We start from the raw sequence: 20,521 nt of genomic DNA on the forward strand, positions 1-20,521 counted from the left end.
TGTACAAAAAATGTACTTGGAGAGGAGTCACGCCCTCATCCCTAATCCTTCACGTGTGTTCATTCCTAGTAGATAGCCAATCTCATTGGTTTGTTGGCTTTTCCCTCTTGTGTTTCTATTTGGCAAAATGAAACACTCCTGTCATGCTGTTTCTCAACCATTCAATGCGTCCTGTAAACTATAAGCTGACTATTCTTGGTTCGTAGAATAGTCATTCTGTGGGGTAGCCGTGAACAGACGGTCTCGGTGCAAAAGTCTAATTCCTGAAGACTGCAATAGCTCTTGTGGTAAGCCACCCCTAGCAAAGGGTAGGAGGTCAATAAATTGTTGTTGAATAAAAGTTTATTGTTTTGAATGGCACATGGAAAAAAAGTGAAATGACCAACATAATGGAACAAACAAGGCCTAGAAAAGATACAATAAAGCAGAGGTCATCAACAGTGCTAAAGACTATATTCAAACTTTTCTAGGATTTTTTTGTTTTTCAAAACAAAAGAGTAACAGCAGAGATTTTAATACAAGAGACATTTCAAGGCACTAAAAAGAGAGAAGAAAGCAAATGATGAATGTAAGAGAAAAAATGTACCATGCCAAATGTTGTTGAGAAGGATAGTTATTACAGTTAAATCAAGGAAAATTTCTTAATCAGAAAAATAATCTTTTATTTCAGAAAATAGCAACAATAGCTGTCAGTCCGTGCTTAAAAGAGAAATATTTTTTCTCAAATAATATACAACAGGTGGATAAAAGTTGCATTTACCACAGGACTTGAAGAACTTTTTTTAGTTTATTTGTCTGAGTTTGCTTTACAGTTAATGAATAGGCTTTGTTAATTCTCTTATGTCAATCCTATTACTTGCTCAGAGCTATTTCTGCAAGAGTCATCACTATCCAAGGATCTTAAATCTGAGCTTAAACCTGTCCAAGTTGAAGAGGAGTTCTGTATACAGGGATTCTTACCCACGGGTCATAGTCAAGGACACCAGGCACAGAGGACCAAACTGTGAGTCACAGATAGTCTTCTTGATAATGTAATTTTTAAAAATTTACCTTCAGGGAAAGAATAATGATTTTACCATGTATATATTATTGTGTGGTTTTTTTTAAATATTGCAAAGTACCATTAAGTAATAATTTACCATAAAGACAATTAAATACTGTGTATCTTTCCCTCTTTAAGAGATTTGCGCTGATATCTTCGCTAATGTAAATTCAGAATAAACATGCCATTTTGAGTCTGATAATTCTAGAAAGTTAAAATAAAACCACGCACAGAGAATTAATTTTGAAATTTAGAATTCTTCGGTCCTCCCTTTGAGGGAAAGAAGAACAGAAGGAAAGAAGTGATGATTCCTTGGACTTGTATTGGAAGTACATACAAATACATACCTTGTATATGAAGGTATGACTCCCAGGCTGTAAAAGGGAGTATTCCATTCAATGCCAAAACACCCTCAGACATCTGAACCAAACATTAAACCAGTTGTGTGTTCTTGGGCTTTTTCCTTAATGTTATAGTTTTTGTTTGTTATTTTGTTTTGTTTTAACCTTAAAAGTGGGAATAATAATAATACAGATATTTGTTTCAGAAGGTTACTTCAAAATTTAAGGAAACAGAAATGATGCTTTTAAAAGAAAAGAATACAGGAGGTTCATTCATATTTTTTAAATTAGGGTGAAATATTTCTTTCAGTTGGTTTTATTTTTCTGCTATTTTGCATGCATGGAGGTGATTATTAATACAATAAACTTAACGGTTTGCATCATGAAAATGAATGAAGTAAGATTTTCTCATTGTTTTCCAAAGAAATATTTCTATTAACTGCAAAAATAGATTTAACTATAGCATCAATTTTAAATATATATATTTTGACCATTATACGTGCTACTTAGACTCACCTAACATTAAAAGCGAGAAAAAATTTTAGAGACTATCTAACTTATCATGGCAATTTTTGGTCTATTATATTATGTTTATAAACTGGATTTGATATTACATATGTTGTCAAAATATGTACAAATCATTCACGATGATGTTTATAATAGAACTTAATCCATATGTAGGGTAATAATTTATTTATGAGACACAAAGATATTCAAAACAAGCCCTGGCTGGTTTGGCTCAGCGGTTAGAGCGTCGGCCTGCGGTCCTAAGAGACCCGGGTTCGGTTCCCGCTAGGGGCATGTACCTCGGTTGCAGTTTGTCCCCGGCCCTGGTCGGTCGTGCGGGTGGCAGCCACTCGATGTGTTCCTTTCACATCGATGTTTCTCTCTCTCTCTCTGTTCCTCTCTCCCCCTCCCACTCTACCTGAACAAAAAATGGGAAAATGTCCTTGGGTGAGGATAAAAAAAAAAAAAAAAAAAAGATATTCAAAACAAGATATCTGCTCTGAATTCCCTGCAACATCCTGATATTTCTATTTTCTTCAGAATAAGTGAGAGAATATCTGTAAGAGCAAACATGAGTAAGCAAATGTCTTTTTCTTTTATTAGGAGCAAGAATCCAGTTGTAATTTGAAAGCTTATGTTTTCCTAGAATATTTTTACAGATGATACTGGTCAACAAGTAGAAGATTGCTATTTCTTATACATTCCTGATTTACAAATTATTTAAAAGGCTCCCTGAGTCTGCCACCTGCCCCCATCTCATTTGTTGAAAGAGCAAAACTATTTGACAAGGATAGAAGCTGAGAAAACATTCTATCTGCTCTGCAGGGTCTTATTTCAAAGCTTCTATCATGGTTCTCCCATCAAAGTTGTTATGAACTTTAGATACTAAGGAGAAAAGAGACAAGTGGAGTGAGCGATGTCTTCAACGGGGTCAAGGTGTGTGTTTTGTGTGCAGAAGAAAGCGAGCTAACATTTGCTTAATGCCAGCCCTTTGCTCAGCCTTTACGTGTAACAGCCCGTTTGAGGACGGTGTGTCCTGTATTCCACTTATGCTTCTGGGATTCATTTAAAAGAAAACTCCCATTTTGATCAAAGATGTAGAAGCTGACCTACCCCCAGATTAACAACTAGAATGACTAAAGATGGTAACAGAAGTCCTGAGTGTCGTTACTGTCTCTGCATAGTCCTACTCCGCTAGACAACTGAGATGCAGAAAAAATATATAAACCTCTGCGACATGAACACAGAAAGGACAATGAGACAGCAAATCGCTCCTGATTTGTAAAATCAAAGGTACAGAAGTCAATTCATTGGAAGACGAGTATGTTACATGCAGATTAACTCATCACCTTCCACTTTCCACTTATGCACGTATCTACAGAAAATCTTTCTACTAGTGTTTTCAAGGAGACAGTTTCCTGTACATTTTATTAGCCTGCATTTCGTGACTCCACATGCACCGCCCCTTCAGTCTTCACAATCTGAAAGGCCTTGTGGGAAACAGACCTTACGAGCAGGAAATCAAAGCATTCTGATAAGGAAAAAAACCTTAGTAATGAGATAGAATATAAAACAGTTTTGAGATAAATGTACAATATATGAGTGACTATATATAACACACACACGCATATGCATATTTTGAGTGGGGGAGATAATTAGGTATTCACTATACATATATGTATTGATTCCTAAATAAATTTTATATTAATTCAACTACATCTATTATAAATTTTAAGTGGTTGGTTTTAGTATTTCAAATGTTTAATTATTTACTAATTATTATTTTTATTCAATACCTGTTTCTAATACTAAATACTATATATTTTACATAATACATTTTACAACATTTCATTCTCACACAGCCTTTTGAAGTAGATCCTATTATTACTCCAATTTACAGATAAGAATAACAAAGCACAGAGAGCTTTAGTGATTGGCTCAAGGTCACACAGCCAGTAATTGGCAGGGCTAGATATGAACCCAAGTGTTCGTGTGCCTTTACAGGGTGGGGCAGAAGTAGCTTTACAGTTATGAGTATGCAAAAGTTTTTTCTTGTATTATTATTTATTAATTATTGTATTATTTTCCATACGAACAACTGTAACCTACTTTTGCCCCACCCTGGGTGTTAAGCATCACGCTCTGCTCTCACGTGGATACGTTGCAATGCCTGGTCCCTGCCCGCAAGCAGGTGGTTTTCCCCTGGGGGAGGAGTACGACTTGGGTAAAATCCTTAGAGCTACATGTATGATTCGAGAGCTAACGGAGGTCTCCACACGCCTAGAAATAACTCCCGTGATCGGACATGGTGCTGTCAGACCTGCTTGATATAAACGTCCCACCACTAATGACTTTTTAATAAAAAAGCAAAGGCAGAACTGTTTTCTACAGGATTCCAGAATGACACAGGGAGGGCAGTCATGGCAGGGTTAGCACATCTGACGTGAAGATATTAGCCTTGGTGAGAACATTAGCCTGGCTTAGTTGATCAGATTAGCTCCCAGTCACCTTGGACAGCGGCAGACCAGAGACGAGGAGATGGACCGGCAGAGGCAGAGGGAGGTAGGACATGAAGCCCTGCAAGGGTGGGCGCAGGCAGGTGGTACCTTGTGGAGCACAGATCAAGACACGGAATCTAGGTTTCTATCCAAAGGGAATGTGAGGCAGGATGTCTGTAGACTTTCCCCACCTGAGCAGTCTTGCTCGGTGTAAGTAGGCTTTAAAGATAATTTGCTAAATTCCACTTCAGCTGAGTTAAAAATCATTTTAACCAAACACTTCAGCACTTGAATCCTGGTCATTGATTTCTCTCCCGTGGCTAATCGTGTCCAGACACAACCGTGTCATTATTAGTGCAGCACTTTCTCTGAATCAGCTTCTTATCTGTGTTTCCAAAAGGAAACACGTGCATTCGTGTATAAGAGAGAAGGAAGATTATTTGTTTAAATTGCACAACAACAACAACAACAACTTAATTTTGAAAATGTCAGAGTGAAATACTTCAGTGTATTCCTGCACTTTTGATCTCAGTGGTAGAGAGGACATTTTAACGTTTGGTTGTTAAACCTTTTCACTCTGTACTTAGAGAAACCAGTATTAGAACACGTCATCTCAAACCTTTCATTACAACTTTTTAGAAAGGAAAGAAGACGCATGTATCTGAACCTCAGCCCTACTAAATAAAACAAAATACTTCTAGTGAGCCTGCTTTCCCTGGGCATCAATGCCTGTTCTTTCCCAACAGGAAATAATAGGTATTGGAACTATTATCAGGGAATCAGAACAACCCAGACGCTGGCCAAGGAAGTAACTGGCATTTGTATCACCTGACATGCGGGGGCTTCCAGCCTATATTTTGTGGAATATTCTGTGGCATCCCAGAATGTGGATCCAGAAGCAGGGAAAGAACTAGCAAAGAATCCAAAAAGTGACTAGTTAATCCTGGGTGAGCCCCATTTCCCCAGGGGTAGTTCCCTGGGGGTCGATGGGGACCCTGGGAAATGCAGGCTTGGCAAGGCCCTAGCGGTTGAGGAATGGGCAGCCACACTGGCCCAGAGCCCAGGGCCCAGCGACCAGCGTCACAGAAATCAGGGAATTCTTTACAGAAGTCAAAGACGGCTGCCATGGAATGAGCTGTGTTCCCCAAATTCAGATGATAACGACCTACTCCCAAATGTGACATTTTGATACTGTAGTCCCTCTTGTCCTCGGTTTGGTTTCCATGGTTTCAGTTACCTCTGCTCAACCACAGTGAAAATATTATGTGGAAAATTCCAGAAATAAACAATGAATTTTAAATTGCGCGCTGTTCTGAGTATAGTGATGAAATCTCGTGCCATCCCACTGTGTTCCACCCGGAACTTGAATCAGCCTTTTGTCCAGCATTTCCATGCTGTACATTCAATACAACAAGATATTTTTTTAATGTTTTATCGGTTTTAGAGAGAGAGAAAGGGAGAGGGACAGAGATAGAAACATTGATGAGAGAGAAACATCCATGGGCTGCCTCCTGCACACCCCACATGGGGGATTGAGCCCACAACCCAAGCACATGCCCTGACTGGGAATCGAACCAGCAACCTCTTAGTCCATGGGATGACACTCAACCAACTGAGCCTCACTGCTGGGCTACAATAACATATTCTGAGAGAGAGAGAGAGAGAGAGAGAGAGAGAGAGAGAGAGAGAGCACATTCACATAACTTTTACTACAGTAGACTGTTATAATTATTCGATTTTATCATTAGTTACTTTTGTTAACCTCTCACTATGCCTAGCTTATTCTTTATCATAGTTGTGTACGTATAGGAAAAAACACAGGTATATAGGGTTTGGTACTATTATTGGTTTCAGGCATCTACTGGGCAGAGAACTATGTAGTAACTGACGAGGAAGTAATTAATGGTTAGATGAGGTCATAAGGGTAGGACCCCGATTCATAGGATTAGTGTCCTACCAGGAAGAGAAACTTCACCAGAAACCAACCCTGCCAGACCTTGATCTGGGGCGTCTAGCCTACTAACTATGAGAAGAAGATGAATTTTTGTTGTCTAAGCCTCCAAGTCTATAGTATTTTGTTGTAGCAGCTCAAGCAGACAAAGATACCAGGAAACCAGGTTTATATGTGATTACTGACAAACAGAAAAGTAGCAGAAAGTTTGAAAGACTGAAGTGTTTATTTTCAAAGACATGCCACACATTAAGATTTTTATATAAAACTTGTGCCACAAAATAATAGGACTAAGAAACAGATTTAATTTTAGAAGTGGATCTTAAATACTACTAAAGCCATAGAATTGTTACTTCAATTACATTTCAAATTCAAATACCATTCTTTGGAACATAGAATTGATCCTTTTGAGTGGTTGACATGAATCCATGAGTGAAATTTCTCCCTTCGCTACACAAGTCTCCAGACTAAGCAACAGTGCAACCAACTTCCTGTGGGGTTTTTATTTCGCTTTACAGACTCCTGCAGCACTTACTATGTGTCAGGATCTAAGCACCTTCCAAACATTGTTTCAATTAATTTTAGGATACTGATGCAAATTTTGCAAAAGATAACTGGCTTGATTGCAGGGGGTATTAACAGGAGTGTAGATAAAATGTATCAATGGCTAGTTAGACCGTGTCTTTCTCTACTGAGCCTTCAAGCAGTACAAGCAAATATTCCTGTTGTTTCCATTGTTTTTTTCCAATTTCTGCCTCTGTTCACTGGCTCCCCCATTAGTAAAAAGTGGTACATTTCACCAGTCTTTGCCCTCTAACTCAAATAGAGGTATTAGGTAAGAATGGCCTCTGCTTTACTAAATAGGTAACCCGCTGACCAAAGTCTTCGTATTTGTGAGTGCCGTACTAGAAGAGTTTTGTTCTCGTGTTTTTCAGAGCCCAGGGAAATGCCTGGTGCATAGTTTATTCCTAACATACACTAATTCAATCAACAAATTGTTTTTTTCCCAAGTAACTGGATTATCATTCCAGTAAAGGGATTCTTTAAAATTGACAAAAGCCGTTTTGTAAAATGAGATTTCTTTTTTTTTCCACTAAGGACTGCCAATTAGGTTGGCAAGAAGCAAGCTAGGCTTATGTCTCTTCAACATGTGAAATAAAATATTTCTGGATTTTAAAAAACCTTATGTATATTTATTGCAAGTAGTAGCTGCTCCAGATTAACTACCTACTCTTGCAAAATAAGAGACTGGCTTGAGTCTCTATTTTTCTGGGGACTAAACAACCATTGACGTTATCAAATAAGTTTCCATTACTTTCCTCTGTAGTGTTCTTTTGAACCAAACCAATAGTATTTGTTTTTCTTAGATGCAAAAATTATTTTTAAATAATTGTAGTAATTAAGTAGCTTCTTTTGTCCAACAACATTTACATATTCCATTTTACCTGATATCCATTTTCTTTATTTTTATTACTAAATCCATTCAAATTTAATTTAATATTCTTTATTACATTTATAGTTACATAAATAATTGTTTAAATTTTTTTTTTCTTTATTGACTTTAGAGTGAGAGAAAAGAAGAGGGAGAGACAGAAACATCGATGAGAGAGAACATCAATTGGCCGCCTCCTGCATGCCCCCCACTGGGGATTTGGCTCACAACCTGGGCATGTGCCCTGACCAGGAATCGAACCAGCGACCTCTTGGTGCATGGGTTGATGCTCAACCACTGAGCCACACCTACTGGGCTATAGTTACATAAATATTGAAGAGTGGATTATTATTCCCTTGACAGCCTTCTCTTAAAAGCCTTTTCTTGTTCAAGTGGATAAAATTAAATTGGCAAAGACCTTTGACCTCCAGTGATTCTGGGTAGGGATTGCAGGGAGGGAAACAATAAAATTATGAGACTAGGCCAAACGATGGCAGCAGAAGGGGAAAAAAAAAAGGAATCAAGAGGAATCCGGCCCTGGTGGGTTGCTCAGTGGTTGGAGCATCACTCCCCACGCCCCCCCGGACCAATGGGTCATGGGTTTGATTCCAGTCAAGAGCACGTACCTTGGTTGCAGTTCACCCCTGGCCCTGGTCAGGGTCGTGCAAAAGGCAACCAGTCGATTTGTCCCTCTCATGTCCTGTTTCTCTCTCTCTCTATCTCTCCCTCCCTCCTACTCTATCTGAAGGTAATTAGAAAAATATCCTCTGGTGAGGATTAAAAAAAAAGCGGGGGGGGGGGGGGATCAAGAAGACAGAGTTCTGTTTACCTTTCTGTGCCTTGGGAAAGCACCAAAAAAAAACAAGTCCAAGGATGAAATGTAAATCAATAAAAATACTTTTGGGGGTGGATCACAGCATAAAACTGGATGATGTCATTGCTTAAAATTGACTTTGAAAGAGACAGAGGGAAAAGGTAGAGGAATAAAAAAGGTAAAAAACCAGTATATCCGCTATTAGTATATTTTCCCTGACTTGAAAATTTCAAGAAAATCACAACTGTATGGACCTCTGAGGGACTGTGTTGTATGTATAATAATAGAGTTGTCCAGATAAGGGAAAGATAAATAAGCAAATTGGTTGGATCTGAGTGTGAACTAAGAATGAACAGGTTCTACATGAGGGCATCAGGGAGTTTCCTATGAATAAAACTCCATGTGCTTTTGTGAGAGTTTATGATATATCAGAATCCTATAGGTATAATCACTGTCTTCATTTACTCAGTGGATCATATCTGCCATCTTGCTATGGAATGGAGAGATGTTATGATCTTCTTTAGATCATCATTCTTTAATGACAATTAGGAGGTTGAATCTGTCAAACTGTATTGAGAAAAAAATGGCAAGTAACTTAAATTCTGTCCTTCAGTTCCCTCAGTTATAAAGTAGCATTAAATAATTGGTCCAGTCACATGTGAGAATTAAATGATTTTTAGCACTTAAAATAATTGGAACAATGCCTGACACATAGTACATGTTCATTGTAAGTATATAATCATTATGAATAAAATATGTTTTATATAAAATATTGAGGTATAATTTTATGAAATTTGGTAACAGTAATTAAAAAAAAAGAAAATCAGTAATAGGTAATGTTCACTAAGTACATAGACCTAAACTGAAGGCTTTTTAAGTAAAAGAAGACAAACTATGAATTATGTAAAATCCTTAGGTTCAAATATCTCTAATAACACAAACATTAATATCCTTTTACAAGCAGATAGAAACATACTAGAAACTTTATCACTTGGCAATAATCCTTAACCTCCTTGGAATCTGACAGCAGAGGAATATGTATTTATAGCTCATCTGTCCTTACTTCTTTGTCCATCCTATAGATTACATCACATCTAATTTCTAAAATGGAAGAAGCCAAAAACCAAAGTTTAGAAGAAGACTTTGAAGGACAGGCCACACATACAGGTAAGCAAAGCTATAGGAAGAAAACTAATTATTTAATCAACATTAAATCTGGAGATCTCTAATGTTCTTATTGCCACTGTTCAGTATGAAATTTGCTATACCTTTGAGTGGTCTGGTGGAATCATTTAAAAATAACTGAGTGGGTACATTAATGTGAGGTCAAGTACTTTAAAAGTTTTATTTAGATATCAAGAAATGAGAAATTTAATTAAAAACACAAATTATTGAGGATTCTTGCTGCCCAGCTATCGTAAGACCTCCGTGCACACTACCCACTCTCCTAATATCCTCAGCTATGGACTTTCTTTGCAGTTGTAAACAAGTAGACCAAAAGGTAAATAAATAAAGTGGTTTTTTAAATAATTTTTTGACTTTGAAAAAAATAAAGATAATGAGAGAACATTCTCAAATCAATAATCCTCCAGAAAAACCTTAGGTTTGTCACAGAAAAACTGTGGGAGCAACAACGTACATAAAAAAGAAACTGTTTACACAAATTAATGTCTATATAATGAAACACCATGACTCCAGATTTTAAAGAATGGAACACCATGACTCCAGTATATACACATCTAGGATATATGTGTACACATATAATATATGTGGAAAAAAAAATCTCTGAGATATATTATGAAGTAAAAAATAACATGGTTAGGGAAAGTATGTATAATGTACAACTATTTTTAAAAAACAAGAGGAAAAATGATGCTCTTTTTACACATATAAACACATGCTACACACAAGCATATTTTGTGTATGCAAAACATATATCTGAAAGATGAAAATGACACAAATATAAAGTATTAATTGCCTGAATATAATGAATGCAGGGGTTGGCAAACATAGGTTTACAGTTGTTTGTATGAAAAACAGTACAATAATGAATAAATAGTAATGCACAAATAAACTGTGTTTTGTGTACTCACAACTGTAATCCTATTTTGTTCCATACTGTATAAATAAATTTATATTAAAATTATATAAATAAAAATTATTAGGAAATATATGGAGAAAGAAAATACATCCATATATATAATGTGATATTAAAGGTGTGGATATGGCTAAGTTTTAGTGAAGACTATATTAAACTGCATATTTTTAAGAATTTAGACCTTCTTCCAAGCACTGTTATTATTAGGGCAACTGAACTTCAGAATTCCAGTTGGATCACCCTGATTTAAATCTGCAAATCCTATCCTTTCTGCATTTGTAAATGATTCTTAGAATCTTAGAAGGAACTGGATGGTTATGTAACGATTTCCTAAGGCCATGTTAGTTTTGTCCATTGAGGCAGGGTCTCCCTCTCACTGGTTTTCTTTGATGTCCTACTGTTATTCTGGATCTTGGTGACATTTTAGTTCAATTCTCCAACAATCCTGGTTCCCTTTGTTACTAGTGTGGTGCCCATTTTAGTTTATTGCTGAAGCTTCTTTCTTATGTAATAACAGTGCTATTTTTCTAGAATTCTAGTTTCCTCCCTACACTCTAATTTTTTAATATCTTTACCATGAAATTTTGACAATAGTTCAAAGTCCATAATTTGTATTTTCATTAATGCCGATGTTACAAAAAGATTTTTAGCCAAAACCCATTTCACAATATTAATGTGGGAAAACATTTTTATGAGTTAGGCAGTCAGAAATTTCTAGCCCACACAAGATGTTTATTTCTGACATAGAACATGATAAGTCTATTCTCATGTCCATATGTACACAAATTTTAATTGCATAAAGTCTTTTTGAAAGGGAAAAGGGAAACAATTGGTTTTTCATTGTATTCCAGGACCCAAAGGAGTAATAAATGACTGGAGAAAGTTTAAATTAGGGAGCGAAGACAGTGACTCAGTCCCTCCCAGCAAGAAGGAGATTCTCAGACAAATGTCTTCTCCCCAGAGTAGGGATGACAAAGACTCAAAAGAAAGATTCAGCAGAAAGGTAAGCTAAGGAAAAATCAATGATCAATCATTTACAATGTGCAAACAGGAATCGCCTATTTTTACAGCACAAATTTTTTTATCTCACTTATTTACTTGTTATATAATGTGTATAACTATGTGCATGAAGTGATGTTAGAAGATGATCTCTATGATGCTCATGGAGATTATCCCAAAGTATCAGAGTGGTGACACTACTTTCTTCCTTTAGTTTTTAGGTTATTTTTTCAAATCTTTATAATTAACATGTATTGGTTTATATAACATCAACATAATTAATCAAAGAAGCCATAAAGTGATGTTTATCACTGTGGGGGAAAATCTCTTCAGTGCATTGTCTTCAAACCAGTATCTTTGAGCTGTTGTATATCGATTCTCAGCAGACAATGCTTCAGAAATATACCTGCTTTCAGGCTTCTGGACAATATAAAAATTTTCCAGTCTAAAATCTTATTGTCGGGTTTTGGTTCCTTCACTGAGTCACTGTGTCATGTGGATGAGACAATTAAATTTTCCCATCTTGGGAACTGTAACAACACCTCCTCCACTTGCTCTAAAGGGATGTGAAGAGAAAGTAAGTGTAAGCGAGTTTTGAACCATGTAAAATGCCATACAAACATGAGACCTTATCGTTATTAAAGCTGTACTAAGGCTAAGCTTCAGAAAGGTATCTAAGTGCCTAAATATCTATATGACTGAATATGTGAATGGAACAAATACTCATAAAAATGCTCAAATGCATCCTTAAAGCACAAAAAAATATAAGAAGAAGAATGAGGACCTTAGAAAAACAAATATAAGAGGCAGGAACAAAAGAAGGACACATGGAAGCATCAGATACTTTTACTTAAACTTGACCCTCAATATCTTCCCTAAACTTCTGTAATGATCACTACCCCATAGGTTTGTTGTGAGGTTTAAGTAAAATAAACTATGTAAAGTGCCTAAGACATAGATCTTTCATAAATACCAGTTTCTTGCCTTCTCAATTATGTCAGGAGAGGCTACTCGATGAGAAGGCTGATTGATACCCCTTGGGAACTGTCCCAACTTCCATGGTTCTGGCCTGCTCCACATTTCTGTTTTTCTTTTTCTTTCTTTCTTTCTTCTTTCTTTCTTTCTTTCTTTCTTTCTTTCTTTCTTTCTTTCTTTCTTCCTTTCTTCCTTTCTTCCTTTCTTCCTTTCTTCCTTTCTTCCTTTCTTCCTTTCTTCCTTTCTTCCTTTCTTCCTTTCTTCCTTTCTTCCTTTCTTCCTTTCTTCCTTCCTTCCTTCCTTCCTTCCTTCCTTCCTTCCTTCCTTCCTTCCTTCCTTCCTTCCTTCCTTCCTTCCTTCCTTCCTTCCTTCCTTCCTTTCTTGGTACGTGCCCCTAGCGGGAACTGAACCCGAAACTCTCTGGTCCACAGGCTGATGCTCCAACCGCTGAGCCAAACCAGCCAGGGCTCCACATTTCTTTATACCCTTTATTGCTCCTTCCTCCCTCTCTCCCTTTCTTCTTCTACTTGCTCCTCCTCATTTTTTCTCTTTTTTTAGTGTGGTTGCAGGGGATGGGTTTTTGACATTCTATTGGATAAGTTCATAACAATGTAGCTATTAAGAAAGGTTCTGCAAGCAATTTTATATTCCAACTGCAGTGGTAAGTAGCTGTCTTGGAAGATGAAGGTTAGGTCATTTCTTTCTCTAGCCTAAACCAGTGGTTAAGAAGTGCCCGGAGGGCTTGTTTAGATATGGCTCACCAGCCTCACCCTTACAGGTTCTGATTTGATAGATCTGGGATGGTGCCTGAAAATTTGCATTTCCCAGAACTTCTCAGGTGATACTGATGCTGCTGGAACCTCCTGGCTAATCCGATGAACTCTAAATAGTAGTAAAAGCTGTCTTGATTGAATCCTATTTTATGTATCCAAAAAAACATTAAGTGATAAGACACAATTTTTTTTAACAACTTTTATGGAGGAGACATTAAGGTTCAAAGGCATTTGTTGAGGACACATTTAAGTGTGTGTGTGTGTGTGTGTGTGTGTGTGTGTGTGTGTGTTTTATAAAAGTCTCTTCAGAGTAGACCTTGCTGGGTGGTTTTTTTTTTCCCCACCGAAAGTGATGAGCAGTTAAGTGGCACATTGAGATGGTGATTATCTTATGGTTCAACTATATTCAGCAATACTTATTCATGCATTTATATCATGAAATAATTACTGAATCCCTATTATGGGCCAGACATTGAAGAGTAGTGAATGAGACATACAAAATTCCTGCCCCCGTGGAACATATCAGTTAGAAAAACAATTATTAATATTAAACAAATAAATATTTAATACAATATCAGGTAGTGATTATGAAGAAAAACTCAACCCATATACTGTAAGGAACAGAATACTTGGGGCAGGGACTCTTTTAGGTAGAGCAATCAAAGAGGTGACCTTTGAACAAAAGGTTGAATGAGGTAAAAGAGAAGGCCATATTGGGGAGGGACAGCAAATGCCAACTCTATGAGTTGAGGATGGGTTTGGTGTGTCTATAGAATTAAATTTCTGGCCCTGGCTGGTTTGGCTCAGCAGTTGGAGCGTCAGCCTGCGGTCCAGAGAGACCTGGGTTCGGTTCCCGCTAAGAGCACGTACCTTGGTTGCAGTTTGCCCCAGCCCTGGTTGGTCATGCAGGTGACAGCCACTCGATGTGTCCCTTTCACGTCGATGTTTCTCCCCCCCGCCCCACCACTCCATCTGAACAAAAAATGGAAAAATGTCCTCAGGCAAGGATAAAGAAAAAAAAAGAAAGAATTAAATTTCTGGCTGAATGATCTCTATCATTCTTTTGTTTGTTCCCAGATGAGCATTCAAGAGTATGAACTAATCCACCAAGACAAAGAGGATGAAAACTGTCTTCGTAAATACCGGAGACAGTGTATGCAGGCCATGCACCAGAAGCTGAGCTTTGGGCCGAGACATGGGTTTGTGTATGAGCTGGAAAGTGGGGAGCAATTCCTGGAGACCATTGAAAAGGAGCAGAAAATCACCACGATCATTGTCCACATTTATGAAGAGGGCATTAAGGGCTGCCACGCTCTAAACGGTAGCTTAACGTGCCTGGCAGCCGAATACCCCATGGTCAAGTTTTGTAAAATCAAAGCGTCCAATACAGGTGCTGGGGACCGCTTCTCCGCAGATGTCCTCCCCACGCTGCTCATCTACAAAGGCGGGGAGCTCATAAGCAATTTTATTAGTGTTGCTGAACAGTTTGCTGAAGAATTTTTTGCTGGGGATGTGGAATCTTTCCTAAATGAATATGGGCTACTACCCGAAAGAGAGATCCATGCCCTAGAGCAGACCAAAATGGAAGAAGATGTTGAATAAAGATTCCCTGTGTCAGTCTCTCATATTCCTCCTTTACATATTGAACATTGATTTGGTAGTATCCGTGTTCCTTTAGAGAATACCAAGTATGGACATGAATATTCTAATGTGGAAATAAAACCAGGTTGACACTAAAGTTATATGATTAGTATTTCTTAGTGTTAGTTACTCAGATTGATAGAACGCTTTATTACAAAACATTGTAGTCTTCGGAAACATGTTAGTAGACAAAGAGAATATGGATAATACTGGGACAGTTTTCAAAAATCCCTTTCAAGTTATGTTAGCATTTTTACTTCTTGTTGTTTTTTTTTCTGCAGTGTTATTATTTGGACTTTTAAATATATATCATCAATTATCATTTTGCCTACATAGTAAGAATAAAGTCTCATGAGGAAATAAATATTCCATTTGAAGTCTATTCTTTCTCAAATATTACAACATCAAGGCCCTAAAAACATTACATAAGCTAAAATAGAAAAAAATATATAATTCAAAAAAGATATCTTAGAAACATTGTACTGCATTAAAGTTGTAAAAAAAAATTGGGAGAGAGAAATATTTGTTAAAAATAAAATACCAGAAGTTGACATTATCTATGAAAAAAAGGCAGCATAGAAGCAAGGTATTAATATTCTTTGGACAAAAGGATAACATTTAGTAGTAATAATAATTATAACTATCATTTATTGATTGCCAATCTTGGGCTAATAATTTATACGTTATCATTTCTAATTCTTAACTACAATCCTGCAAAATTTATAAAGGATGAGACTGAAATTCAGAGAAATGGAAGTTCGAATTCCTTTAAAAATACTCAAAAACCTCTGCTCTTACACAAACACATGAAATTACAAAATAAAGCTTGAAAAATGTTTGAAATATATGAATGGACTGAATCAGAGTGGAAAATAATGGTGAGTGAGAGCTAAAGCCATATGGCCTGTTATTGAAGACATGATGCTTGGTAAGTACCCAAAAAGGGGCTCCCCATGAGAAGTAAGCGTAAAACAGCTTTCTACCTCAGAGGAATGGGGAGTCAGAGGGGAGGGAAGAGATAAACCAAAGAACTTACACGCATATATGCACAACCAATCGACATGGACACTAGGCTGGGGAAGGTAGGAGGGGGTGCGAGCAGGAAGAAGGGGGTCAATGGGGACAAAAGGGGGACATCTGTAATACTTTCAACAATAAAAAATCAAAATAAAACAGGTGTCTACACGTTCCCCTGGTAGACCAGTGTGGAATCCAGACATTTGTCACAAGTTCTCATCTCCACTCTTCTGGGTTACTATTTTATCGCTTCTCCTCTTGCCTTAAACCTTGTACACCCTTTTCCCCAAGTCTAAACCCTTCACTTTGCTCATATTTCACTGAGAAAATAGAAGCTACCAGATGGGGCCTACCTCACCTCTCCATCGCCCATGTGAAATGCGCCTGTGTAAATACTGTCTGCACTGACCTTCCAATAGACGTGTTCTAAGCTATGTAAGGCCAAACGATCAAATTATGCTGTGGGTCTTTCCTTTCTCACCCAATTGCAATTTTTCTCCTGCAATTAAATGATTTCCTCTCTCTCTGCATCATCTATTTCTCTGTTGTATTATTCATATTGACTGAAGAGTTTTAAATTAACCACTATTTAAAATATGCCCACCTATAATTTAAAATTTCCAGCGAAACCTCACTTCTCTGCTTTTCTTTACAATCGTGTCTCTTGGAAGAAGTATCCAAAATCACTATTTTTATTCCTCATTTCTAGGTTTTTTTCATCCCACAGCAATGATTCCTTAGTATTGATCAGTCTCTAACATGTAGTTGCTGCAATAGGTACTGTTGCGCCTCATGAATCTAAAATTTCATTCCGGCCGGTGTGGCTCAGTCATTGAGCGTCGACCCATGCACCCAGAGGTCACCGGTTCGGTTCCCAGTCAGGGCACATGCCCAGGTTGTGGGCTCGATCCCCCTGTGGAGGACATGTGGTCGATGTTCTCTCTCGTCGATGTTTCTGTCTCTGTCTCCCTCTCCCTTCCTCTCTCTCTGGAATCAATAAAGAAAAAAAAAATTAAAATTCCAATTTCTATTCCTTTTTGTTAACTGAGAAAGGCATTTTAAATACCCTATAGTTCATGAATACCAGACAAAATGTAGAAAAGTTCTAGGAGGGAGACATGCAGGGTAATATGTATAAAATAAGGAGCTTTAGAAAAATAAATATGTTTTTTCCTATCAAGAAATTGCTATAAAATGTATTCATCCCTTTCAGAGTCCTCTGTTAGGGAATTACTGAAATTAAAAATAATTTTAAAAAAGGAGATATTTGTAATTTTAAAACTCCTTAGTAGAAAATTATGTAAAGTGACATTAAGTCCATGCACTGGTAGTAAATACTTAAAAAGATGACAGCAAGGCCATGAGGAAGGAGGGTCAAATGGGTATCTCAGAAGGGAACAATATTTAAAAAATAAAATACAAGTTCTGTTCAATCACTAGTCATTATTAACCGTGATATAGGACAGCTTTGTAGGGCATGGGTGGAAAAACACAGCTGGCCAGCCAAAGGATGCTCTCTCCTATGGAACAGAAGAATACAAATGGCGCTTTGAAAGAGTTCTGTTCAATGAAAGGTTTACTCTTGTAAAAAACAACCCATCATGCATTAATTTTAAATGGTGAGCCAGCAAGTTTAAGCAGGACTGAACCCAAGACTGTATTTAACCCATAATTGCCAAAACAAAAGTAACTAGGTGGCACCTTTGTAGGGAATAAGTGATGATAGCAACCATTCTCAAAATAAGCACTTGGTGACTAATGGATGCCAGAGCGAAGCTTTGATGGTAACACTCATCAGTGAGAGTCGGACAAAAGGGCAGGATTTGACTGGAATATTTAAAACCCGCTGCTGCAGAAATCCTGCCTTACAAACTCTCCTCCTGTAAACACTTAATCTTCTATTATATCAGGCAGGAGGGGAAGGAGAGCTCATTTTTGTCTCAGCAGAAGAACGACGTTTTCCATGTAAAGGTTTAAAATGTCATAACATGTCTCCTAAGAAACCACCCAAATAATACTGGAATAGACTTGAAAGAAAAGCCAGGAGTATTCTTTGTAAAATAATTTGAAAATGGAATAAAAACTGTAGGTTTTAGCTGTTCCCGTAGGGAATCTCCAAATTATCTTGGGAAGTGTGAAGCTCATTCATTCATTTGTTTACAAACTATTTATTGACAAGTATCAATGTGCCGTGCAGCATCCTTGACCTCAGGGGGCTCGAGACAAAGGAAACAGACACTGGACAAGCAATAGAGGATCATGCTTCTACCTCTGTGCCCCTATCTGTGTCTATATTGGTAGTGGTGGGTCATATCCGGAGCACTGGTGCCTGAGTCCCTAGGTTTCGATTCACTCACTAAGCTTGTGACCTTGGGCACATGAGTGGAACCGCTCTGTATCTGTTTCCTCATCTATAAAATAATAATAGCTACTCAGCCTCATGGGGTTGTTAGGAGGAATAAAATAAGTAAACCATGTAAACTACTTGGAACAGTGTCTGTTACATAGTATGTCTTATTCAAATGGTAGTTATTATTATTACTACTAGATATATATGAAGCAAAATGGTGCATAGAATACATAGATATAAGATCTTAAAGATACAATTATGGAAATAAAGGTAATTTCAGAAGTCTGGATGCAACTCACCGATGCCAAACACAACATTGCAATTCCTCTCTATAGGATCTTATTAAAAATTCTGCATATTTGGACTATAAGAGAGTGATCCTTAAAAAAAGCTGCCATTTAAAATTGACTGTAAATGCCACCATAAATATAATTTAGTTTTGAAATGCAAAATGAAACATTAACACACAAATAAGAAATGTATAGAATTTTGAGGAGTTTTATACTGAATTTATTGCAGAATACAATTATGATCATATAATTTAGCTGTTCAAATATATCTAGTAAACTATTATCTCACGATGAAAATTTGATTTATTTTCCTTTGTTCTCTTTTAAAAATACTCTACAAAGGTTTGAGGGTCTAATATATGCAAGGAATTGTGTTAGATAAAGGAGGAGTGATAAAAATGGGTAAGATAATTCCTTCTCCTCAAGGAATTCACAATCTAGGAAGGAAACACACACATTCCTGCAATGAAGACATGGGGGCTTAGTTTTGTCTACTTATTACTGTTTGAGGGCTTCTATTCAGGGAACCCAGTTGATAATGAATTTCAGGGAAGAAATTATAATCCCCTTGTGCCCCTCTGATTAGCAAACATTCTGTCATTATCCATTCAGTTCTCCTGACTTTCACTACGAAATTCCTTTTTGAAATCTTCCATTTCAATGTACTGTTCTCCGACAATAGCATCTACCCTCTGCTCTCTCAAGCCTCTACTCCCAACGTGTTCTTTAAGACCTCCAATTTCTCAACCTTCTCTTTTTCACTTTCTCCGTTTTCCTGGTTTCTGCCCTTCCTGTGCAGCCTAGACACTTGGTGGATGACATCAATCACCTTCCTGCTAGCATGCTCCAGATTTTTGTCACCTTATTCTTCCAAAGCACTGTTCCTTTATATTTCCAGATTTCCGAACATTGCAACTCGAGTCCGAAACTGTTCAGCAAACAATTTCCTCTTCCATTCCCCACGACCACTGTTTCAAGCCTTTCTCATTCCCCTCCGTCTTCCCCTCCCAAATCCTTCCCCTCTGAACAAATGGCCTCACCTTCAAGGGGAAGAAACTGAGCCCACAGGGCACGAAGTTCCCTAACTCTACTCCGCCTGTACTAGCCCATCAACTCTCTCTTTCATTGTTCTCAACGCCTCTTCGTGCAAGTCTAACCAGATTACATCACATTACAATTTCTCAAGTCTTTTGCTAATATAATGTTTATCCTCTCGTTCTACATCAGCTTCTTGCTCACAACCTAAAGACAAGTCTCTGGTTCTTCAGAAGTCTCACTAGCTATGATGCTCTCCAGCACTTCCCTTCCTTCGTGGACATGCTATTTTTAAAAATATCCACGTCCTTAATCTTTTCTTCCTTTCCTTCCATTTACTTCTCCACCATCTTCCTCAACCACTCCATTGAAGGTGACTCTGATCAAAACAACCGGCTCCCTGTCCGGCAGGTTCCTGGCAGGAAAGAGCAGAAACAGAAAAGCTAAGGGAGTTCAAGGAAGAGGTTGTTTACAAGGGTGTAGGCTGGGAACTGACAAGGGGTGGTGAAGACCCAGGGCCAGCAGTAGGTGAAAACGACTCCCACCCCACAGGACGTGAGGGGCAAGAAGCCAGTGAGGCTGCTGGACAAGAGCCGACTAGCAGGAGCTTGAGCTTTTCGAGAGAACACTGCCCCTGTCCATCTGTGGCCCGCAGGGAGAGAGGTGGGAAATAAATAACGAGAGCTCTCTCTCCTTCTGTTCTCTTCTCTCTTTTCGGTGCCTCCCATTGTCCAAAACCAACGGGACTCCAGAGGGCA

The 20,521-nt window shown here is 37.8% G+C and overlaps 1 protein-coding gene across 2 annotated transcripts; it reads left to right on the forward strand.

Moving 5' to 3' along the window:
• The first annotated feature begins 918 nt into the window (after window positions 1-918).
• Window positions 919-15,435, forward strand: PDC (phosducin). 2 transcript variants are annotated; one of them, XM_036272876.1, is made up of 4 exons: window positions 919-1,003; window positions 9,668-9,752; window positions 11,535-11,686; window positions 14,508-15,435. In XM_036272876.1, exons 2-4 carry the CDS (start codon window positions 9,692-9,694, stop codon window positions 15,030-15,032), a joined length of 738 nt encoding a protein of 245 aa, XP_036128769.1. In that variant the 5' UTR covers window positions 919-1,003; window positions 9,668-9,691; the 3' UTR covers window positions 15,033-15,435. The 2 variants fall into 2 exon arrangements, with proteins under 2 accessions (XP_036128769.1, XP_036128768.1); XM_036272875.1 differs by lacking the exon at window positions 919-1,003 and adding an exon at window positions 4,382-4,452.
• The last annotated feature ends 5,086 nt before the right edge of the window (window positions 15,436-20,521 follow it).

The sequence above is a fragment of the Molossus molossus genome, unplaced genomic scaffold, assembly GCF_014108415.1.
Source record: "Molossus molossus isolate mMolMol1 unplaced genomic scaffold, mMolMol1.p scaffold_m16_p_20, whole genome shotgun sequence".
NCBI classification, from domain to species: domain Eukaryota; kingdom Metazoa; phylum Chordata; class Mammalia; order Chiroptera; family Molossidae; genus Molossus; species Molossus molossus.